Below are 25,409 nucleotides of genomic sequence, written 5' to 3'. Positions count from 1 at the left end.
ACAATCTGATTTGTGGGCGGGGTGTGATTACTCTGAATTGTCAACAAATGTTCGACTGAAGAACTCTGAAGTCTGAACACCGAATGTCTCAACGAGTTGTTGACGAATTTTGCCAATTTATGGAGGAACGTCTACCGAGACCGAATCGTATGCATAACAGTTTCTATCAGTGTAAGAAACAAAAGCAGAATTTAGAGATGCCCCATCTCAAAATACATTGTTGCATCAATGGGTGCATGATCTACTAGAGAGAAGACGAGACGAGAGCAGAACTGAATGCAAATTTTGGTGGTCATGTTAGATTCAAGGATAATGGTAGAAGTACATTCAAGAAGATGTACTATTTTCCTCTGGGTCAAAGATTGAGGCGGTTGTATGCATCCGAAGTTACCACTCAATCCATGCGATGGCATGCAGACTCAGACTCCATGAGAGATGTCTCCTCCAGTGGATTCTATAGCTTGGAAAAGAAATGGGACTCCTATTGGCGGACGGAGGGAGTATTATTCATTTATATCTCAATTATGTGTTGTTCAAGACATATTTGTTTTAGTCGTGGTTGATTAAAAAAAATGCAACAATTGTTAATAGTAATTTGGATCCCCTGTATAAAAACAAAGTACATATAAATTGAACAAAGATTATTAAATGTAAGTGATGTGCACGTTCAATATAATACACATTCATAGTAATTATGTTAGTACTTCACAAATGATAATTCTCCTTTTATGTATCATGATATTTTAATGGATAATGATTTTCAGTAATGATTAAAACAATATTATATTAGAGCCAATTCTCTGTACTACGTAACTAATTTGGTGGCCCAAATGCACTACACAATCCTCATATATTAATATGGCTCATATTACACACTGTATTTTATTTTTTCTGTATAACACTTATTGTTATAATCTTTTCCACTATTTTTCGTATTATTGAAAAGATATTAAGCTCCGCCCATCTAAATGTGTTATTCGGTTATTCAATTACAAGAGTTTAATCTTATACCTATGGTACCGTGCGGATTTCAAGTCACCGTGCGGATTTCAAGTCATTCTTTCACAGACGAATATGGATTAATACACATAAATTATGCAAGTATTAGGGTTTAGCTTTATACCTATGGTATGTCAGAATGACTTCTCAGCTCGATTTGAATACATCGTGCGAATTTCAAGTCATTCTAACACATAGTATTTTCAGCCTGTTTCGGCGTCTACTACATGTACTGCATCACATAGGTTTGCCGAAGACAATTTATTTGTGACACAGATATGCTCTCCGACTCCTTCTTAAACCTCTTGGTATTAATCTCCTCTTTAAAGAATTTGCGCTTCGTTTCAGCTTCTGCCAATTTACAATCAGATTCCACCTTCACCTCTGCATACTCAACACACATATCATGCAAGGTTTTCTCAATATTCTCAACGCATTCTTTCTCGATTCTAAGAGCTTTTCTAAGACTATCTTCTTGTTTTCTATCACCACTCATATTGCAGACATGGGAAGCCCATTCAAGATTATAATTCAGCTCAACTGCGTCAACAATCGATGTAGCTTCATCATACATTGAATCCCATTCGTTTTTATTCCATTATGAGTAGGCCCGTGTGATGCTGGTGTTCATATACCTCGGCTTCTAATTTAGCAATATAAGCAATGAGTGCGGCCTTATCTCCCCGTTTAATTGAACCTTCATCAAAACCTACAACTAGAATTCGGTGTCACTCAATTAGTTACGGCGCTCGTTGGGGTCACCTATCATAACATTTTAATGGATATTATTTTCACTAATGTTTAAAACACTATCAAATTAGAGCCAATTCTCTGTTACTACGTAACTAATTTGGTGGCCCAAATGCACTACACAATCCTCATATAATAATATGGCTCATATTGCACACTGTATTTTATTTTTTCTGTATAACACATTATTATAATCTTTCCACTATTTTTCGAATTATTGAAAAGATATTGAGCTTTGCCCATCTAAGTGTGTTATTCAATTATTCAATTACAAGAGTTTAGGCTTATACCTATGGTCCCGTGCCAATTTCAAGTCACCGTGCGGATTTCAAGTCATTCTTTCACCGACGCAGTGCAAATTAATACACATAAATTATTCAATTATTAGGGTTTAGCTTAATACCTATGGCATGTCAGAATGACTTCTAAGCTCGATTTGAATACATCGTGCGAATTTCAAGTCATTCCTACACATAGTATTTTCAGCCTGTTTTGGCGTCTACTACATGTACTGCATCACATAGTTTTGCCGAAGACAATTTATTTGTGACACAGATATGCTCTCAGACTCCTTCTTGAACCTCTTGGTATTAATATCCTCTTTAAAGAATATTGCAGACATGGGAAGTCCATTCAAGATTATAATTCAGCTCAACTGAGTCAACAATCGATGTAGCTTCATCATACATTGAATCCCATTCGTTTTTTTTCCATTATGAGTAGGCCCGTGTGATGCTGGTGTTCATATACCTCGGCTTCTAACTTAGCAATATAAGCAATGAGTGCGGCCTTATCTCCCCGTTTAATTGAACTTCATCAAAACCTACAACTTTGAGCCGCTGCCAACTGCTTTCGTCGCTCAACGGAGTTTTCAAAATCCTAGACGAACTAGAATTCGGTGTCACTCCATTAGTTACGGTGCTCGTTGGGGTCACCTATCATAACATTTTAATGGATATTATTTTCACTAATGTTTAAAACACTATCAAATTAGAGCCAATTCTCTGTTACTAAGTAACTAATTTGGTGGCCCAAATGCACTACACAATCCTCATATAATATTATGGCTCATATTGCACACTGTATTATAACACTTATTCTTATAATCTTTTCCACTATTTTTCGTATTATTGAAAAGATATTAAGCTTCGCCCATCTAAATGTGTTATTCGGTTATTCAATTACAAGAGTTTAGGCTTATACCTATGGTACCGTGCCAATTTCAAGTCACCGTGCGGATTTCAAGTCATTCTTTCACCGACGCAGTGCAAATTAATACACATAAATTATTCAATTATTAGGGTTTAGCTTAATACCTATGGTATGTCAGAATGACTTCTAAGCTCGATTTGAATACATCGTGCGAATTTCAAGTCATTCCTACACATAGTATTTTCAGCCTGTTTTGGCGTCTACTACATGTACTGCATCACATAGTTTTGCCGAAGACAATTTATTTGTGACACAGATATGCTCTCAGACTCCTTCTTGAACCTCTTGGTATTAATCTCCTCTTTAAAGAATATTGCAGACATGGGAAGCCCATTCAAGATTATAATTCAGCTCAACTGAGTCAACAATCGATGTAGCTTCATCATACATTGAATCCAATTCGTTTTTTTTTCATTATGAGTAGGCCCATGTGATGCTGGTGTTCATATACCTCGGCTTCTAATTTAGCAATATAAGAAATGAGTGCGGCCTTATCTCCCCGTTTAATTGAACTTCATCAAAACCTACAACTTTGAGCCGCTGCTAACTGCTTTCGTCGCTCAACGGAGTTTTCAAAATCCTAGACGAACTAGAATTCGGTGTCACTCCATTAGTTACGGCGCTCGTTGGGGTCACCTATCATAACATTTTAATGGATATTATTTTCACTAATGTTTAAAACACTATCAAATTAGAGCCAATTCTCTGTTACTAAGTAACTAATTTGGTGGCCCAAATGCACTACACAATCCTCATATAATAATATGGCTCATATTGCACACTGTATTTTATTTTCTCTGTATAACACTTATTGTTATAATCTTTTCCACTATTTTTCGTATTATTGAAAAGATATTAAGCTTCGCCCATCTAAATGTGTTATTCGGTTATTCAATTACAAGAGTTTAACCCTATACCTATGGTACCGTGCGGATTTCAAGTCATTCTTTCACAGACGAAGTGTGGATTAATACACATAAATTATGCAAGTATTAGGGTTTAGCTTTATACCTATGGCATGTCAGAATGACTTCTCAGCTCGATTTGAATACATCGTGTGAATTTCAAGTCATTCTAACACATAGTATTTTCAGCCTATTTTTTCGGCGTCTACTACATGTACTGCATCACATAATTTTTCTGAAGACAATTTATTTGTGACACAGATATGCTCTTCGACTCCTTCTTGAACCTCTTGGTATTAATCTCCTCTTTAAAGAATTTGGCTTCGTTTCAGCTTCTGCCAATTTACAATCAGATTCCACCTTCACCTCTGCATACTCAACACACATATCATGCAAGGTTTTCTCAATATTCTCAACGCATTCTTTCTCGATTCCAAGAGCTTTTCTAAGACTATCTTATTGTTTTCTAACACCACCCATATTGCAGACATGGGAAGCCCATTCAAGATTATAATTCAGCTCAACTGAGTCAACAATCGATGTAGCTTCATCATACATTGAATCCCATTCGTTTTTTCCCATTCTGAGTAGGCCCGTGTGATGCTGGTGTTCATATACCTCGGGTTCAAATTTAGCAATATAAGCAATTAGTGTGGCCTTATCTCCCCGTTTAATTGAACCTTCATCAAAACCTACAACATTGAGCCGCTGCCAAATGCTTTCGTCGCTCAACGGAGTTTCCAGAATCCTAGACGAACTAGAATTCGGCGTCACTCCATTAGTTACAACGCTCGTCGGCATCACCTTGAAGGAACTGGCAGCTGAAGCGTTTTGAATTACATAATTTAATAATTAATCGAACTAATAAATCATATAATAATCAGATCTATTTAGCATATTATTTAGACAAAATCTATTCGCGTAATTCTCACATGTATCATGCTCATAACTTGAATTAATCATGCTTTAAGTATATTGAAACCTAAAACATGCTTTTCTACGGAGCAGAAATAATACCTTATTAATTCTCCAAAGAATTGATGATGGCTAGCGACTTCTCCACATGACGCTTTGAATACTAGACCACGAATCTTCTCTCTGGTTCCCGAACTGTACTCCAATATTAGTGTGAGCTGATCTCACCGGAATACTATGACTTAAATAAAAAAGACAGAAATTCTACTCCTCGGAGGAGAGGAAAAATCTTCCAACTCCAATAGAGGGGGACGAAAATTTTAGTAAAAATAAATTGTGTTATTTCTGTCTCATTTATTCTCCTATTTATATTAAGTTCCTTTTGGGCTCAGACATGGATCTATGGAAGGTTTTGGATATGGGCTCATCCAATTTACTGTTTTACTAATTAAATTGAACCCACAATTTAATATAATCTTTAATTGGAATATTACGAGCAACCACTACAGAAGTAATATTGAGCCACTACAGAAGTAATATTGAACTCTCCCCATCCAAATCTGAAATTATAAGTAATCCGAGTTCCGTTTTAACTTTCATTTCTCGCACTTAAGATAAAAATGTCCATTAATTAATTAATATCTGGTATGGACTTAATTAATTAATTTCTTATTAATTCCAAGAGTGGACTTAGCATAAAACGCTTATTTATTATTCTTAAAGTGATCAAACTCCAACTAGCTAGGTTCCGAATAATAAAATTTTGTTTCGCGCTCCTCTTGAGGACATTATCAAACGAGACTCACCTCGTGCACGATTCAATATAATAGCAATCCTAGCACCGCTAGATATTAATCACCACTACCAAAATATCAGGATTATTGGGTTACGAAAAATCCGCACCATTTGATAAGTCAAAGTAATGCATAATCAATACCGTATGCTCAATGCTAACCTACATTGATTAAGAAACAAATATTTATCAAGACCTCGCCTTTCAGTAGAAAGCACAAAGACAAGTCTTGCTATTAGATCCGTTTAGTGCTTTACCACACCAATGTCATCTTATTTCAGTAACGCTTAGAAATATGCGGACTGACATTGCAACCTTTCACGATGGATAGTCTAATTTCATCTAGGTCGTGAAATTCTTCTTTTTCTTTGTTTATGACCGGCCGTGTTACCTTAAAGTGGACGTCGCCCACAACCGGTCTACTAAAACAAAGACTTAGACTTTGTTAAGTTAACTTATACATTTAAACATGCAATTAACATATATTAAATGTAAAACATAACAACATTATGACAAAAATAATCTGTTTTATTCCATGGAAAATAAAATAAGAGTTTTACAGTATTCAATCACTCGAAACGTGATTTCTAGTATACAAACTCTAACACACCTATCATAACATTTTAATGGATAATGATTTTCACTAATGTTTAAAACACTATCAAATTAGAGCCAATTCTCTGTTACTATGTAACTAATTTGGTGGCCCAAATGCACTACACAATCCTCATTAATAATATGGCTCATATTGCACACTGTATTTTGGTTTTTCTGTATAAAACTTACTGTTATAATTTTTTCCACCATTTTTCGTATTATTGAAAAGATATTGAGCTTCGCCCATCTAAGTGTGTTATTCAATTATTCAATTACAAGAGTTTAACCTTATACCTATGGTACCGTGCCAATTTCAAGTCACCGTGCCGATTTCAAGTCATTTTTTCACAGACGCAGTGTGAAATAATACACATAAATTATTCAATTATTAGGGGTAAAGTGGGATATACCGAGCATTTCCCCTTTTTACCGAGCACTTTGGTGCTTGGTCTCTTTTTTTAGTGCAATCATGTCCTTTTCAATGACATGTATTTGGCGGATTTGGATTTGCTGTGGGAATATGTGTACAAGAGGGATTGGGGGTCTCTTATTGTACAAAGCGGATTTCTACGAGAGCACAAAATAAGATATCTCTACATTTGACGGCCAAAAACAAACAAAGAAAAGGAAAGAATTGGCTATTAAATTGGCTACAATGCTTCTTCCATGGACAAATAATCTATCAGTACACCACCACAAAGAGATTTTAAGAATAGTTATTAGGTAGAGTAAGCAGAGAGAAAAAGATAATTAAAAATTTAAATAATAAAAGAGGAGGGAAAGATTTATTTCCAAATACATAAAGTGAACATCTAGGATGTGGTAGACTAAAAAAGAAAGATGGATGTTTTGAATGAGATGGAGGTTGTAGTATAACTTAATTTGTCTTTAATTCTTATTTACTTTTGTTACTTTAACATTATCTATATCATTTCATTATTGATTTAATTATTTATTGCAAGGCAATTTTTCAAATTTGTAGTTATTGGGTATGTCGAATATATAATAAAATAAACTCACTTCGTCCTTTAAAAAAATAGACAAATTTGTATGTGGCTTGAGTTTAAATATGCAATTGGTAAAATACGAGAGAAATTGAAATAAATAAGAGAGAGATGAAAAAAAAGTAGTGGAAGTAGTGTTAGTGGATTGTGTGGTCCAAATTAGTGGTATGCAATTGGTTAAAAACTTTACATATTTAGATTTTTTCTAATTTTGGAGGACAATAAAAAATAGTAAAACTAGTCTATTTTTTTGGGACGGAGGAAGTAAATAATTAATTTGAAATGACCTAATGTTTATTTAAAAAGTGGTAAGTTGAGTTGTTTTGGGTTTTGACTGAATCTAACATTTTTTCAATTATTTTGTTATTAAATTAAATTCAAATTATTAATTGGAATCCAATTTCATAGGCGATGTGAGTGGATCCATTTCATTGACAAAGAACTTTTAATGATTTTCGCTTAATAATATAGAGTAAATTTTTTTTTTTCAAAACTTATAAGTTGTTATTCTTTTGTTTCATTTGTTATTGTTATGGATAAAAATATTGTGAATAATTGTTTCGTGTTAACTATATTTCAATAGTTATTTGTATTAGTAGGGATGTAATCAATTGCTAACTAATTATCAATCTCAAATTGAGATCAATTTTCAACCATTAGATTAGAAGATTTTGTGGTTAATATAATGTCAAGGGTAATATATTTTAAATTTAAATAATTATTAATTAAATTAAAAGGGTATTAATGTCAAATCCTATTCCTATATGTAGTAATTATAACTAACTACTTTCTCTCTCCTCAAAATCATCTAAAATCTTTAAATTTACGTAACTCTCTCAATTTAAATTATTTTTTCGCAAAAAATATATCAAATTAAAGATAATTTAATAAGGATTCCAACGAGATCTCAATTGCATATGTTCCGACGATGTTCGGGTGATGAAATTTGATAAATTATATTTCAATTTTCGTACATGTTGATAAGCAGCTTTTATCAACAAATGCAACAAAAAATCTCAATATATTGTAGGCAAAATCTCAATATTATGCATGTCCAATCTCAATAAAAAATGTGATGATATTTTCTTGTCCTTGTGTTGATATTCTAATGTCATATTGTTGATATTTGTAATACACAATGTTGATATAAAAAAACACCCACGAAAATTATCATATGATAACATAATGACGATATTACCTTTTTGTTGATATTTTATCTACTATTTATTGAGATTTACTTTAATCTCATCCACTCATTTTAAAATCCAAGGGTGGAGATTTAATCTTGATTTTGGATTAGGATACTATAAGCATTAGAATATAACCCTGTATTAGTATATAATTTTTTTTATATAATAATATTATTTCTAATTTCATTTAATTAAAAAAGAGCACCCCAACAAAAAGTAAATAAGCCGCCCACAAAATGAAAAATATGGACATACCCTAGAAAAAACCTCAATATTGCAATGTAGCCCAACGCACTCTATAAATATCACAAAACAACCTCAATGATTCGATCTATATATAACCTCATCTCTCTCGCCTCTTTCACTCTCAAACCCTAATCCTGTCTTCCGCCGATTTCTACGAAAGCGAATGCTGTGGAGAAAATTGAGCATATAATCCACAGTTGCATCGGCCGGATTGGATGGCTATCTTCACAATGGTATATACTTTTACTCAATTTCCTTAATGGGGCAAATGATGTACTCTTTTGAGTGGAATGCTCTATTATTTTGAGTATGATGACACTCCGTTGAATAGGAAGATCTGATGCTTCTGGAACTCTTTTATTATCAATTTATTATTTTATTCTTCATTTTTCTTATGGCATGTTTGATAGGGTTGATAAATCATGTAGGGATGGAAATCCATAAACAAAAATGACTGCATTTTTTTTCATGGATTTCCATCCCCAAATGGTGATATCACCATGAACAAAGATGACTGCATTTTTGTTCATGGATTTTCATCCCTAAATGAGTTATCACCCCTCTCAAAATGGCCTTATAGTATTATTTTTAAATTTCCTCGTATTTATTTCTTCAAATGTATCTGATCGAAAAAGCCTTTGATGTTAACATGTATCTAATCTGAAATTCAACATTAGTGATGTTGATTTCATTTGACTAGGACGAACTGAGGCTTTCATATCTAGAATAAAAGTGTCAATTTTGTTGGTTTGATATTGTTATTGAATATTGATCGACTTTGGGATTCCATGAATGACGAGAAAAATAATTTTACAGTTATCCCTGTCTGATTAAATTCTTATGCTGAAATTATGTAACCTGACATGGAATACCCTTACCAAATCATAACATGCTTAATAAATTATGTGCAAAATCTTGTGTTTTGATAGTATTTTTCTAAATCCTACTTTTGTAAGCTTGAGGATCATCAACCAAACATTTTTCAACACTTACCCGTGTCTGATATGTTCTTGCTGAAGAGACTGTGATCTGACTTCTAAGTTCTCTGATATCTTTCTCTGAGTTCTAGTTTTTACTCATTAATTCTTGTAATTTTTTCAAACATATTTGCCTAAATCGCATGTAATTGAGAAAGCCTGTGATGTTAACATGTATCTAACCTGAAATTCAACCTTAGTGATGTTGATTTCATTTGACTAGGACGAACTGAGGCTTCATATGCAGAATATCATTTTTATTGGTTTGATATCATTACTGATTGTTTATGGGGATTCCATGAATGACGAGAACAATATTTTTACAGTTATCCCTGTCTGATTAAATTCTCATGCTGATATTTTGTAATCTGACATGGAATTCCCCACCAAATTTTGTGCAATTTCTATGTCATCTTTTCCTTGAGTTGTACTACCTTCGTCCCCCAAAATTTGCTACACTTTGACCCGACACGAGTTTTAAGAAATGTAATGGAAAGTGAGTCGAAAAAGTTGGTGGGATGTGGGTCCTACTTTTAAAGTATTAGTTTTATAATAAAATGTGAGTAGGAATGAGTTAGTGAAACATGAGGTCCACTACCATAAAAAAGTAAAAGTGAAGTGTATCAAATTTTCAGGGATGGACCGAAATAATAAACTGTATCAAATTTTTCAGGGACAGAGGTAGTAGTTGTTACATATTAGTCCATAGATTATCAATGAAAATACCAGAGAACACTGTTCTTCACAATCACTAAAATTCGAAAGCTATTGAAATTTATAATATTCAAGGTAAATTCAACAATGACTCAGTGTTGAGGAATTAAAATTTGAAAGCTATTGAAACAGAATAAAATGGAAAGAGGAATTTCAAATCACTTGTGAGCACCCAAAACATTTCCTTTTCATGCCGCTGTGTGCGTGTGTGTGAATGTGTTCTGTGTGTATGCGTGCTGGTGTGTGTGTGTAAAAGAATATGTGCATTGTTTGTAATTTAATAAATATTTGGAATGACACAAGAGTTTCAACACAGGTATCCGCAAATATCAACACAATTTTATTGATATTGTACATGCATTATATTGAAATTTTTTGATGTATTTATTGATATAAAATTTGATTATTAATATATACGAAAATTAAAATAAAATTATAAAATTTCATCATTCAATCATTGTCGAAATATATGCAATTGAGATTTTGTCATAATCTTTATGAAATTATTTTTAATTTGATATGATACAAAAAATTAATTTCAATGGAGAGAATTATGTAAATTTATAGTTTGAAGGTTATTTTGAGGAAATAGAAATTGATTGGTTTTAATTATCATATACCCAACTAAGTTGGTATAAAATTTTTAGGCACAAAGATTAAGAAATTGATAGAAAGTAAAATAAATAGAAGATAGAAAGAGTAGGAAGGATGAAAAGAGAATAAAATAGGTGATAAAATAAAGTACATAATCCGTCCTAAGTTACTTCGTATTCTTATTTGGGTTGTCCCAACTCCAAAGTTACTTGAGTTATTTCTCATTTTAGCTAAACACAAAACATCTAGTCTAACCTACTGTATTCTTTATCTTACTTTACTTTCTCTCATATCTCTTACTTTATTCTCTCCTCTACTTTATTTAACTAAATTAACACAATTTTCTTAAATCTCGTGCAAAAAAGAAGTGCTTAAGTAACATGGGACAGAAGGAGTAAGAGTGATTAGATGTTTTATTTTTTATCAAAAAAAAAAATTACTCAACTTTGTTAGAACATATCAAAAATGAATATGACTCAACTTAATTAGACGGAGGGAGTATAATAATTTTGACATTATTTAAAATATAATTCACTTGACATTATTTCAACCACTAGATCTCATTAGCAAATGGATAAGATTTGGACTTAATTTTGGATTGTTTATTAGCAATTGACCACAACAATAAACCAGTATACGGTAAAAAATAATTTAAATCACCAAGTTTGATCAAAATTTAGTCTATAATCCACTAATTAAATCATGAAGTTTCAATTTTTTTTAATTTTATCAAATGAGTCGAATTTCAGGTGAAATCTTTATAAGCGTGGATTGAGATTTCAAGATGGATTGAGATTTAAATTACAAAAAATGATTTCAAGTGGAGATACAAAGATTTCACTCAAAATTCGACCCATGGGATAAACTAGAAAAATTGAACTTCGTGATTTAATTAGCGGATTTTAAACTTTGTGGGGTAGACCAAATTTTGACTAAACTTGGTGATTTAAATGACTATTTACCTTAATGAAAAACTTACATATACATTATGTGCAGTGTGACATACTAAAAGCATCCTCAACGGTACAGATGTTGTCTTGTCCTGCTGAGAGGAAATGGCGACGGGCTGACGTTGCAGAACACTCGTCTCAATGTGCTTTGTAAGTGTGTGTACTTTTTAGGTTTTCTAACTTCTAAATTAATGAAAAAAAAATAAATCACTCCTACAAATCTTATTGTCCAAATTTTTATAAATTTACCAAATTGTTTGATCAATTTTTACCAAATTTTTTACCAAATTTTTAAAAAAAGCACTTCTACTTTTTTACCATTTTTTTTCTATCTTTCAATTCTTTCCAAAATTAACTATAAATGCATCACTCTTGAAAAAAAAAATTTAAACCAAACTTTTACAATTTCATTCTCTCACAAATTTTTCTCTCCAAATTTTCATCATCAATGGTCCAAATATGTCTGTTCAACCATCATCACCAAACTTTTACAATTTCATTCTCTCACTAATTTTTCTCTTCAAATTTTTATCATCAATTATCCAAATATGTCTGTTCAACCATCATCACCAAACTCAAACTAGTATGGCTGGAACACGCTGTTATTGGATTACTCAACGTCGGGTATCCAAGGTTCGGTGACGCCCTACATGTTCGGAGCGCGGGGTCCACATGAGGTTGCCTAACGACCTTACTCGGTAGGCATGTAGTACAACAGGGCGTCATTCGTGTCACGACCGCACTTTGCTAAGGATAGCAAACACGGTTTATCGCGACTAGAGGAGGATTAAAGAAGCCGAGAAGAAAGGGAAATCTCGGCAAAACTGATATGAATGGAATTAAATTGGAATAACTGACAAAATATATTAGAGTGCATGATACAAAGGAACATAAGTTTGTTATTTACATTGCAGCGGAAGAGTCAAGAAAGAATGACACCATGTATGGAGACATGATGCATCCAAGTATATATCCAAATGAAACACATTCGCCATCTCTGCTCAACATCGCCCATCGTCATCACCGCTTAATCTGCATATTTAGAAATATATGCAGGGCTGAGTACAAAGGTACTCAGTGAACACATTGCCGAAAGATACAAATATACATTTGAAAATATTGTCAAGCCATCATCGCAGTAACACTCATGGATTTTATTGAAAAGACCTGAGCTTACTAAAAATAATCACATTGGGCTGCAACCCCTTTTTCCTGTATTTAACCATATCTGAACATCTTGTGTCGCTGAGATAGTTTTCTCATACGGTCACCTTCTCTGCCCAACATGTCAGAGATATCCTTGTGCCGGGAAGGTGGCCACCTTCCACGGTCACCTTCTCTGCCGTCCGTTCACGGTCAGAGGTATCCCGTGTACACTAGTCCGAGCGGGGACACCCCCCTCACTGGGACCCGAATTCGACTTATATATCATCATTCATAATTCACAATTCACTTGGCCTTAGCCAAGAGATATGCATCATACACAAAACATTTATGGCAAGACAACATTTTTTAAAAATCACGAACATGTGTTCGAGTTTTCATAAAATATAATTTGTATTTTTAGTATAAGAAAGCTTACCTCGTTCGTTTAATTTCTTTAACTTGAAATTCTCGCTCCAACTTTACTTTGCAAAGATAACCTTTTGGAGCATCAAAATATAATACAATATACTCCCTCCGTCCCACTTTAGGAGTCCCGGTTGAGTTCGGCACGGGTATTAAAAGATGTAAAGGAAAGTTGGTGAAAAAAAATAGTGGAATGTGAGTCCTACTTTCTTATATTATTTTTATAATAAAATGTGAGTGAAAAAAAGTTAGTGGAATGTGGGGCCTAGTACCATTTATGGAATATTCCAACCGGGACTCCTAAAGTGGGACACCTAAAAATAGTAAATTGGGACTCCTAAAGTGAGACGGAAGGAGTACTAATTAGACTTCAAGAAATTCTTAAACTTTAATAGGAATTCATGCCTCCTAATTAAACCCTTTTCTTTTTCACTATTCTTTAAGAAAATTCTGAACTTCATATATTGTTTGATGTTTCGTCTTCTATTATTTTCGGACTTCGACTAAATTGATATTCCATACATTATTACAAATCTTGTGCAAAACTATAATAACTCGGATCGCAATTAATTATTTTATATTTATTTTAGACCCAAGAATAATTAAATTTGAATTTGGGCCATTCCCTAATTATAATTAATATCCAATTTTTTCTTTCTTTCTTTAGCCCTAGACATCTAAATTCCTTAGCCCAATTAATTAGCCCACTATAGTACCTAGAAACTTCTCCTCTCTCCCACGTTCCATCGTGATTAACAAGCTCTCCCTTTTTCTGCCTTGTTACTGCCGCCGCCGACCAGCCACCTCCGGCGGCTTCCCCCCTTCTCCCTTCTCTCTTTCTCTTCTCTCTTTCTGTTCTCTCTTCCTCTCTCCTTCTCTCTCTCGGATCCGCACCGCCGCCGCCCCTGTGCATGCACAGGCGGCGGCTTCGGCCTCCTCCGTGCCTCGTGCTGCTGGAGCAGCTTCCCGGCGCCACTCCAGCCCGGCCGCTGCCCCCTCGCCGTTTTCCGGAAGGTAAGGATATATTTATTATTCTTATTCTCTCTTCTGTAAATTCATTAGTTAATCTTACTAATTTGGTTTAGATCATCAAATCTGCTTTGATTTTATGCATATCGTAGTCACTGGAATCCGACAGTATCTCCCCCATGAGATGAGTTTTCCATCTCTGTGGTTGTTATGGATGCAGGCAGGGACGGATCTATTAGGCCTCCAAAAGGGGCAAATGCCCCACCTAAAAAAAATTCATGTATGCTAATTTTAATAGATAATTTTAAATTTTGTTTAAATATCCTTATTTTGGCCCCCCCTTAATGTATTAAAATATTTTTATGTATATTTTTGCCCCACCCATGTAGAATTCCTGCCTCCGTCCATGGTTGCAGGGCTTAATTTGTCTAATATATGAATTTTGTGAATTGTGAGTATATGCCTGGCTATTTTGGAAGACTCAATGGTGGAACATGTTTTCAAACTTGCCGTGTATTTTAAAACTTGGGCAGATTCTATTTTCCAATTACATATGCATGCTTGTTGTGTATAGCGTTTGAAAGAAGGCCATGGAGTTTACCTCTTTGAAGGCCATGGAGTTTACCTCTTTGATGTGGGACAAAGTGCTGTTGGATTGAGGACTTGATCCTTTTGTAAAAGATTAGGATTTGATTCTTTTGTAATATTAGACCTTATTGGACACTCGATGCATTTACCGGACAATAAGAACTTTTAATTTGGATTTATTCTTTTATTTTCACTTGAAATAATCGTGGAAGAACAACAACTACTACTATTGTATGTCTCGTCTTGATTCGTTTATAGCTAGCTCAATACCGATTATTTCAAAATATAAAGGGCAGGTCCTTAATTTTTACAAGAATCACTTATTTAATATTATTTATAGTTAAGCTAATAATACTAATACTAATAATTATACGTTTCGAAAATTCGGGTTGTTACAATTCGGGTCGACGGCGTACAATCTGATGCAATCGTTGTCCCATATCTAAGAGGACGAAGCAAATCTGCCACAATCTTCAGTGCAAACTTTGGAAGGCGGAGCTTGCCATTCCTACTATGCGAAAAGGACAGAGAAATTGTTCGACGTGCGACCCGCCACTTCGGAAGATCCAATTATGTGAACCAACCAAAATGAGAAGGTCTTTTGGGATCAGGTGAGTACACATACATGCTATGCGTCCGGAAAGATCTGTCTGCGCAATTCAAAGATGTATCAGAATCTTTCGGCCGAGTGAGCACGGATATCCAAAAGTTCAGCGGCGTTTTCATTAATAAAGAAAAGCGGTGCGACAGCGGATCGAACTAAGCCAACATTATGATTTCGTCCATCATGACCTTCCAACATGACACTAGCGGGAGGGCCTTCAAATATTTCAATAATTGGAAGAAGTTAACTCAACTTCAACAAGGAGGAGATCGCAAACCAACTCGCTGGAGCTTATTTGGGTGGGTCCAGTGCCAGTTCGAGTTGGCCAGGAGTCAGTTTGTGATGCCGTCCAATTGGGACAAAGGCAGCGAAAGCTAGCCACAGAGGACAGAGCCGAGCGGAGCCCCAAGCTATCCCCTCACCCTTTCTAATCCGGATATTTTATACAGCTAATTATTGAAAGCCATTTGTTGAAAACTAAATTTTTCAATACTTAACTTGAGGGGGAGTGTTGGAAATAGAATATGAGGGTCTCAAGATTGTGGAAAAGAGTAACTTTAGGGCCTCAAGGGAATATATCATTACTATGGTAGAGTCCCAAGTTTATAAGTCCCTAGGTACTTTGATTCTCTAGTCCTATAAATAGAGATGTCCATTGTATCACAAATAACAATTCAAATCCAATACAATGTAATCGATAAAGATTTTAGTGTCTTTTATTTTCCGCATTTTACTTTTCAACACCATTAATGCCGACACTAGCTATATGAATCCGCAATAATTGTTTGCGCATGATCAGCTTATTACGAGAAGTTGGGCCCACCGTCTATGCTTCTGGAGGAGTAATTTTTCAATATTTAGAATTTTAAATATGTAATTTTTTAATTTTTGGCAATTTAATTATGTACTCCTTGCGTCCACCATTAAGAGTCCCGATTAACCATTTTAGTTCGTCCGGCATTAGGAGTCCTGGTTCACTTTTACTGTAAATATTAGTTACACATTACTTTCCACTTACTCATTATACTCACAATCTACTATAAAACTAATATATAAAAATGGGTCCCACATTCCACTATCTTTTTTCACCACTTTCCTTTATAGTACTCCCTTCGTCCCACTTTAGGAGTTCCGGTTGAGTTCGGCACGGGTTTTAAGAAATACAAAGGAAAGTTGGTGAAAAAAAGATAGTGGAATATGGGTCCTACTTTTATATATTAGTTTTATAATAAAATGTGAGTGGAAAAAGGTGAGTGGAATGTGGGGCCTATTACCAATTATGGAATATTCCAACCGGGACTCTTAAAGTGGGACACCCAAAAGTAGTAAACGGGGACTCCTAAAGTGGGACGGAGGGAGTACTTCTTAAAACACGTGCCGAACTCAAATGAGACTCCTAATGGCGGACGAAAGGAGTATTTTTTTTAGGAATTTGTAATGTAATTTTTCTATTTTTTAAATGATGTTTTGTTAATAAAAGAGTAAAGTAGGAGAGAAATAAAGAAAAATGATTAGATATTTTATTTTTAACTAAATTTTTTTTATTAATTTTGAAAATAAAACACATTACACTCTTTAAACTTAGTATATCATGATATCCATTCTATCTAATTTTTTTTTATATTATATCAAAATTTTTAAAAGTGTGTATTGGAGTTTGGTTTATGAAATTTTCTTGCATTATAGAAAATATAAATTATAAAAAATACATTACAAAATAAAAGGTGTTTCCTATGTGCCAAGTAAAAAGGAATTTTCTTATGTAAAACATTAAAAAAAATATGTGATATGTCGCAATTGAAAAAATAAACATAGAATGAAAATGGTGATAAGATTTTAAAGATTGTAATGTATTTTTTTTCTAAATTTATTAATTTATTTCGTTAAAATTAGTATTTTTTAAATAAAAATGTGTTTCCTTCATGCAAAATATAGATTTAGTACTATTATGCTACGTTAAAACGAGTCATCTCAAAGGGCGATACTATTAAATCGCGCTTCCAATCGTTTGCGCAACTTACTATTTTTGTTTTTGGAATGACATGTTTCTCATATGATTCTTTCAGAAAATGTGACATTGAGACGCATCTTGACCTCTTTTGTAAATAAAAAAGTATTCCAAACACGAAATTTTTAACTAAATCCACCTGCTTTCAGAATTTTGCCTAATTAATTTTGTATGTTTAATCGTTATTACTCTTTATGTAGACTTCTTTAATATTTGTATATTTCTTCCTTTATAACCCCAATTTAAAAAGAGAGGAGCTTCAAATTTGTTAGAACTTTTGTAGTAAGTTGCGAAGATTATACCATATTACTGAAGCTGTAATATTAATGCAATGAAATACGTACCTTTGTAGTGATATTACTCCCTCGTCCCATAAAGATTGTCCCACTTTGATTCGGCACGAGTGTTAAGAAATGTAATGAAAAGTGGGTTGAAAAAATTAGTGGAATGTGAGCCCTACTTTTATATATTAGTTTTATAATAAAATGTGAGTAAGAATGAGTTAGTGGAATATGAGGTTCACTATCAAAAATGGTAAAAAGTGAAATGGGAGAAATTTTGTAGGACGGGCGGAAATGAAAAAATGAGACAATCTTTGTAGGACGGAGGGAGTATTTGTTAAGTAATGACCGAGTACGATAACATATTAGAGCTATCAATTATCCAATTATATATCTAGATCGTGATCTATGTCAAATCAATTTTAAAGATCGAGCTAGAGATCAAATTACGGCCATTAGATCTAGTTTTTTTTAATTTTTTTTATGAAATGTGCTGCTGTGCAAATTATTTTTGTCTTCATTAATAGGGGATGAAGTGAATAAGTCACAAGATTTATATATGTAATTTGTGTAAGACCAATAGCTCAATTTTGTTACTTTAGTACCAATATATCTTTATTATGGCCAACTACATTATGCTCAAATAACTCTCTTTTTTATAAATAAATCAATTAAGTAAAATGAAAACAAAAGTTACGAGGGGAAACAAACTAACTAGCCAAAGCTAGAAAGCAAGGAAAGATGTAAAACAAAATGCAAGATAAGTTTGAACTAGACTTTGCTGAAGTATGAACTATACTAGGTTTTGTATTCATTTTTTGTACTTACAACTTTGTATGAACTGTACTAGGTAACGATCTAAGGATTTGTGTCTTCACTACCTATAGTTACTACTTACTAGAGATCGGAAGTGGTGGGATGATTCTCGAGCATAAATCCCACGAAAAACCAATTTCTAATGCATCTTCTAGCATGAAATACCTAAGTAAGTGGTCACTTAATATATAGAATATTTTACATTCCCCGCCCAAGTAAAATAACTGACAAATCAATAAAAAAGAACATTCTCTATCTCCGCCCAAGTAAGTAGAATCTTCTGTAGTCCCCGCCCAAGTAGCGTGAGATATTCAAGTAATATCACTCAATAAAAAAAAATCTTTTGTAATCCCCACCCAAGTAGCACGTGATACCTATTTGACTTCCCAATTAGTAAATGTAACCTTCTGTCATCAAGCAGCGTTAGATACCCAAGAGTGGACTCGACAAAATAGACTAGTGTAGATGAGTGTCCACATCCGAACTGAAATAACAATTGGTAGGAACTGGTTGAACTGAAATAACAATCGGTAGAACTGAAATACTCCCCCGATCCTAAAAAAATAGACTAATTTTACTGTTTTGGATCATCTTTAAAAAATAGACCAATACGTATTATTTACAAATTTGTCTATTTTTAAAGATAGAGGGAGTGTAATAGACTAATTATTAACAAGCCGATTAAGTTTTTTTTTCCGCCCTCAATTTCAACGATTTGTCTATTTTCTAAAGATAGAAGGAATGTAATAGACTAATTTTTAACAAACCGATTGAGTTTCTTTTTTTCCGCCCTCAATTTCGATGAGTTTAGCATGACAACAGATATTTGAGTGACGTCCACAATCATAGCCAAGGAATTTTTTTTAAAAAAAGAAAAAGAAATGTAGATGATTTGGCATTCTGCTAGTATACAACAAATACAATTACACACCCATCCTCTTGCATAATGAATAATGGTGCACACCCATTTTATTCATAAGACAAAAAACATGAAATAATACCCGACCGAAGCCCTCTTATTAGTGACCAAAAATCATAAATTAAAGAAAGGCTACACGTACAGACAATATCTTCTTAATAAAAACTTCAACACTAGTTTTCTTCACCACAACCAACTCAGCCCTTGATTAATAACAGCATCATCTACACAACCATCAACTAATTACCGAGTTTCGTCCTCAAGATTGCGGAAGCCAGCAGTCAAATCGTCGTGAAGTTTCTGAAATTTTGTAATTAGGGCTTCCTCTCCTTCTGCCGGATCCTCAAACTTCTGGGAACTGCATGCATCATTTAAAGTGACCGTATCAGAAATCTTAAAAGGATAGCAGGTAGCAAGCAGATTCGGTGATTTAACTTACACCAAACGGTAGAACAAATCTCCCAGACGGTGCTTGATAAGAGTGTAGGATATCTTCTGTCCATCCATACCAGCTCCTCGCTCCACAGCCTGCGCATCAAGTTACATTATAAACTCATGATTAAACAGCACACTTGAATCACTCATTGTATGTGAACATAACAAATCATACTAATATTATATCAGACACTTAGTACAACATAAAACAAAATAAAAGTTTATGTTACTTGCTCAGATTACATTATACTCCATGAGATAGTAATCATAGAATATGCGAGAAATGTGCATATTACTTCACCTGATTAGCCAAATTGTAGAAATGAATAATGTTGCGCATCATCCAAACAGACTTGTAGAATGGGCAGAACTTATCATACCTGTAGCCAAAAAAAAAAAGTTCTCATTTATAATAATTCAACACCATATGAGTAAAAAAAATATAAAAAAGTTTGTAACACTGACGGTGTAAATGCATTCTGGGCAAGATAGTCCTCTCTCAAGAGTTTTGCAGTTTCCAGAATAATTTTATCTGTTTCAGCAAGTGCATCTTTTCCAACAAGCTACAAGGAGACAAACACTCAAATTAATTTCTAAAGAGAAATCAGGCTGCACTCGTGTTGCATTCAAGGTATAGTTAACAAAGAAAAGATCCTGCTATTAAAGACACAATCATATATGTGTACCTGCACAATTTCATTCAAATCATCCTCTCTCTGAAGCACTTCACGAGCTTTAGTCCTTATGTCAATAAAATCTGAATCAAACTTCTCATAGAAGGATTCCAAGGCCTGCAAAAAGATCAAATTTCAGCATGCCAATATAGAGATCCATTTAATATATGCACGAGATAAAGCATACCCCTGAATACTTTGAGTAAGAAATGAGCCAGTTCACAGAAGGAAAATGTTTTCTCTGCGCGAGTTTTTTGTCTAGACCCCAGAAAACCTGAAACATGAACAAAGTATATCCACATTAGAGTTGGAGTTGTCTTGGTGAACAATTGCTAGCAATTCATTATCTGAAAACAACTTTACCTGAACAATACTGAGAGTTGCGGATGTAACAGGATCAGAGAAATCTCCTCCAGGGGGAGAAACGGCGCCAACAATGGTAACACTTCCAGTTCTTTCAGGTCCACCAAGACATTTAACTTTTCCAGCACGCTCATAGAAGGATGCCAAACGTGCCGCCAAATAAGCAGGATATCCACTGTCAGCAGGCATTTCAGCCTGGACGCGGAATAATGCATGTCAGCATAGTAGATATGAGTAAATAAATTGTTTACAGTGGCAAAAGCAACCAATACACGAGCGAGTAAAATTGCCAAAGTTGTTAAACAGACAACAAACTATATATTCCCTCCGTCCCATAAAAATATGTGCACTTTCCATTTTGTCCGTCCCATTAAAATTTGGGCATTTCCATTTATGGAAAGTTGCCCCCAACTCTTTACCCATATACATCAATTTATTTACAACTTATACCACTATGGCCCACCATTTCAATTCATTAAACACTAATAATAATGTGAGTCTCATTATCCACTAGCACTACTTTAACTATCTTCTCTTCCCTCTTACTTTACCAATAGTGCATTAATTCTCGTGGCATTTTAAATGCCCATATTTTTATGAGCCGGAGGGAGTATAAACAAGGAACATGAATAAAAGTACATGAACCACTGATTTGAATGATGAAGCAATTTTGTGATACATACCAATCGACCAGAAATTTCACGTAATGCTTCTGCCCATCGAGATGTCGAATCTGCCATCATACTGACATTGTAGCCCATATCTCTAAAATATTCAGCAATAGTAATTCCTGAGACAAGCCAAGGTTACATATAACAATGAACGATCCAGACCATGCATAGTTTAAAGCATGCTGAATAGTATATCCTGATTAAATTTTTTCTCTCTTGCCTAGGTGTCACTCTTACTAAATTACTAATGTAAGGTTACTCTAGTTATACAATCAATAGCTTAAATAAATTGAACCAATATACTGGCTATAGCTTTGTGGTATTGTAAATGAATTGTCCCTTACTGTGATGATCAAAGGGCGCAACATTTCCCACCTGAAGAAAACTACAATGCCGCTAAAAACACTACGTTTACTCATTAGGATATAGGAAATGGGATATTTTCATTTCTGAAGAGTGAAACACTGCTTTCTTACGAGTTTGAACTCTAAAAAATATGAACCCAGCCCAGTTAACTGATTATAATGGTTACCTGTGTAAATTGAAGCCTCACGAGCAGCCACAGGCATGTTTGAGGTGTTTGCCACAAGTGTGGTACGTTTCATGACAGATTCCTCCCTACCATCAGGTAGGGTCATTGTCAATTGAGGGAAATCCATAAGCACCTACAGATAATACCTAGGTCAGACACTTGATTACCCTAAGCTGATTAAACAAGAAGCCAAATTCCATACCTCAGCCATTTCATTTCCTCGTTCTCCACATCCAACATAAACGACGGTATCAGAATTAGAGTACTGCATTCCAGCAAAGATAACCCGATTAGAAGGTAGAACTTGAATAAAAAGCATTCACAAGAAATTTCTGAGAAGAAGTCATTGCTAGTTGACAAAGTTCACCTTGGAGAGCGCCTGACTAATGACAGTTTTTCCACAACCAAATGCACCAGGAATGGCACAAGTACCACCAAGCACAGAGGGGAACAGAGCATCAAGAACGCGCTGAATTAAAACAGATAATCAGATTATGCAAGGCTCAGATTGACATGAAATTATGAAGGGTGGGGATATTCTGGAAATATATATTAGTAGAAAAGATATCTTAATTATAAGAATTCACCTGTCCGGTCAAGAGAGGAGTATCAGCAGCAAGTTTTGAAGCTACAGGCCTAGGCGTACGCACAGGCCAGGTCTGCAACAAGTAGGTATATCAAATCCAGCTTCTTGCTTGTTCCATAGAAAATATTCATTAGTCAGCCACACTCACAACTATCCAAGTTTTAGAGGCTAACCTGAAGCATGGTAAATTGTTTTTTCACTCCTTGGAACTCAAGCTCAAGAACTGTGTCCTGCAAAAATTTAGAAATTTAGTGTGAAATGATAAGATATTTTTTCACAATTATAGAGATGGTTGGAATAATGATTTGTGCTCCGGAACGAGAGATACAAACCTTCAATGAGTATTGACCAGCAGGGGCTACATAGGTTATCTTCCCCATAGCATCAGGTGGAAGAGCAACATGATGTTGCATTAAACTGTTCTCGTGTACAGTCTGCACAGAGAGTTAATGTAAAAAGTAAGAAGGGCTCGAAAATTCAGCTCTAGTGTCTAAGCAAGAAAACTAAAAGTTACTAGAGGCTCCATGAGTGACGAACTCACCGCATATAAGTCACCTCCTGTCAATAGATCTCCCTCTCCTGCCATTAAAAAATTATAATAAATCTGTTAGGATCAACTGCTTTGTGGGGTATTTCTACCTTAACAAAGACATATATATAAAAATTCAAACAGCATAACTTAAAGTAGTTTTCAGACCTATTTTCTTTGGTTGAAACTCCCAAAGTGTGTCTTTGTCGAGTGCTGGAACAGACACACCACGAGGAATGTACACATCACCGGATTTTATTGCGATGGTTCTAAGAGGCCTCTGCATTGAGAATTAACCCAAAAGCGAAGGAAGAACACCAAAAGAATACACTCACAACAGGTTAAAACCAGAATCCTACAGCTATAGCGTCAAATATGATAACATGAAATCACAGAAGTCGACCAACCTGAATACCATCAAATATATTTCCCAAAATTCCAGGACCCAATTCAACGGAGAGGGGCTGTAAAAGTCAGTAAATGGGTAAAGGGTTCAGTTGTCAAGTTACTATTAAATGCAGTAACACAATTCGGAATTCATATTTATGATGCCATGGAGAACCTTGTGTGTTCTAAGAACAGGATCATTCACCATCAGTCCAGCTGTTTCCTCGTACACTGTAACAAAAACACAACAACTATGGTAACTAACCCAGAAGTTTTGATTGGAATGAACACAAATAGGAAAACATTTTCGTTCTCATGAAGTACAGTAGAGAACCAAGTCCATGAATCCAATATTTATCAATAATAACTAACCCTGGATCGTGGCGGAATCTCCTTCCAGCCGAATAATTTCCCCAATAAGATTGTCGTGTCCAACACGAACTAGCTCATACATAGCAGCTCCAGCCATTCCATCAGCAACAACAACTGGTCCAGATACCTATAAAAATTATAGATGCATACATAAGCAAGACATAAAACATATAGTAAAAAAGAATGATAAAACTTCCATCTTTCCACATTTAATAAAAGTAAAAATAAATAAATTAATGGCATCCCAATCTCTGTCACTCAATGGTGGATCGGATGCCAAAGATTCATCCTTTTTGAGAAATTGCGGTGAAAACAAATATGAACAGAATGAATGATTTCATAATCAGACAGAATAAGCATCCGATCCAAAATATTTAAAAAAACTGAAAAAAAAACAAAGATCAGATCCAAAGAAGAAGCAAACGGGTGCATCCGAATTGGAGAGGAAGGAAGCAGTGGCATGGATAAGAAGAAATCAACAATTTCAATAGCAAACAATGAAAATAGAGCAAATTAAGTGAGGAAATTGAACGTGTGGCATAACCTCTAAGCTCACCTTGCGAACGTATCCGTACTCGCTCTCCTTCTCAGCATCCTCAAACGTTGTCAGCGGACCTCCGTAGACGGACGGCATATTTTCAGATCGAATCACCGATTTGATTTGGACGAGTGTGTGGAGAACGTGAATAGATAGATTGATGTGGGAAGTTGCTGCTTCAGCTAGTTACTGAATAATTGAATACAGTTCAAGCCCCAAGGGTATATTAGTAATTGGCACGTAACAATGTGTTTGGGCCACGTGGCCTGAAACAGGGGCAAAACGATGTAGTCCACTCTAGCATAACCCTTTAATTTAGGGCGAATTTTTAAATTAAGGGTATTATTTATTTAAATTTATTGTTAATTTTTATAATTTAAATCTAAAATTTAAAGTTACATGCATTATATCTAAAAATTATTTATTTACCTATATTTCTAAATTTCATATGGGTGCATTAGGGTGATACCAGTCTTAAAGTGGCAACTTGACAACAACGTAGCATGCTATATGCGATACATAGGCAAGCAACTCGGCATATGGATCCAAACAATCTCGATACGAAATCAGAGCACTATAGTGATACCATAATTAAAATGACAATCTAGGCAAACAATCTGCTATACACAGGTAAGCAATCTGTAATATATAGGCAAACAACTCGGCATATGGTTCCAAGCAATCTGTGATACATAGGTGAAGTACTGATGATCTGTAGTGTG

The 25,409-nt window shown here is 34.6% G+C and overlaps 1 protein-coding gene, 1 long non-coding RNA gene and 5 other non-coding genes across 11 annotated transcripts; 6 read left to right on the top strand and 1 right to left on the bottom strand.

The window, feature by feature from the left end:
- The first annotated feature begins 8,672 nt into the window (after positions 1–8,672).
- Positions 8,673–15,151, top strand: LOC125212165 (uncharacterized). 5 transcript variants are annotated; one of them, XR_007174623.2, is made up of 4 exons: positions 8,676–8,844; positions 11,893–11,996; positions 12,761–14,429; positions 14,537–15,151. It is a non-coding gene; the product is annotated as an uncharacterized LOC125212165 (long non-coding RNA). The 5 variants fall into 5 exon arrangements; XR_016137357.1 differs by having other exon boundaries at positions 12,431–14,429; XR_016137358.1 differs by having other exon boundaries at positions 8,673–8,844; positions 11,893–14,429; positions 14,501–15,151.
- Positions 8,888–8,955, top strand: LOC125217230 (small nucleolar RNA snoR64a). The gene has a single exon (XR_007175648.1). It is a non-coding gene; the product is annotated as a small nucleolar RNA snoR64a (small nucleolar RNA).
- LOC125217235 (small nucleolar RNA snoR20a) lies at positions 9,246–9,324 on the top strand. Its single transcript, XR_007175652.1, has one exon. It is a non-coding gene; the product is annotated as a small nucleolar RNA snoR20a (small nucleolar RNA).
- On the top strand, positions 9,396–9,480 carry LOC125217200 (small nucleolar RNA R38). Its single transcript, XR_007175621.1, has one exon. It is a non-coding gene; the product is annotated as a small nucleolar RNA R38 (small nucleolar RNA).
- LOC125217236 (small nucleolar RNA snoR20a) lies at positions 9,746–9,824 on the top strand. The gene has a single exon (XR_007175653.1). It is a non-coding gene; the product is annotated as a small nucleolar RNA snoR20a (small nucleolar RNA).
- On the top strand, positions 9,883–9,967 carry LOC125217199 (small nucleolar RNA R38). The gene has a single exon (XR_007175620.1). It is a non-coding gene; the product is annotated as a small nucleolar RNA R38 (small nucleolar RNA).
- A 4,520-nt stretch (positions 15,152–19,671) lies between the features above and the next one.
- LOC125214561 (V-type proton ATPase catalytic subunit A-like) lies at positions 19,672–24,870 on the bottom strand. Its single transcript, XM_048115640.2, has 20 exons — positions 24,706–24,870; positions 24,150–24,276; positions 23,953–24,008; positions 23,798–23,854; positions 23,559–23,670; positions 23,403–23,440; positions 23,194–23,295; positions 23,035–23,091; positions 22,863–22,934; positions 22,643–22,744; positions 22,478–22,540; positions 22,276–22,408; positions 21,756–21,862; positions 21,073–21,267; positions 20,897–20,983; positions 20,722–20,826; positions 20,501–20,598; positions 20,337–20,415; positions 20,040–20,128; positions 19,672–19,958 (listed from the first exon to the last, which is right to left on the bottom strand). Exons 1-20 carry the CDS (start codon positions 24,781–24,783, stop codon positions 19,844–19,846), a joined length of 1,872 nt encoding a protein of 623 aa, XP_047971597.1. The 5' UTR covers positions 24,784–24,870; the 3' UTR covers positions 19,672–19,843.
- Between the last annotated feature and the right edge of the window lie 539 nt (positions 24,871–25,409).

The sequence above is a fragment of the Salvia hispanica genome, chromosome 3 (genome assembly GCF_029641045.1).
Source record: "Salvia hispanica isolate PSC_SH4W2 chromosome 3, Shi_PSC_v1, whole genome shotgun sequence".
NCBI lineage: Eukaryota > Viridiplantae > Streptophyta > Magnoliopsida > Lamiales > Lamiaceae > Salvia > Salvia hispanica.
Note: the sequence above shows the minus strand (reverse complement) of the source record. Positions and strands in the feature narration are given on the sequence as shown.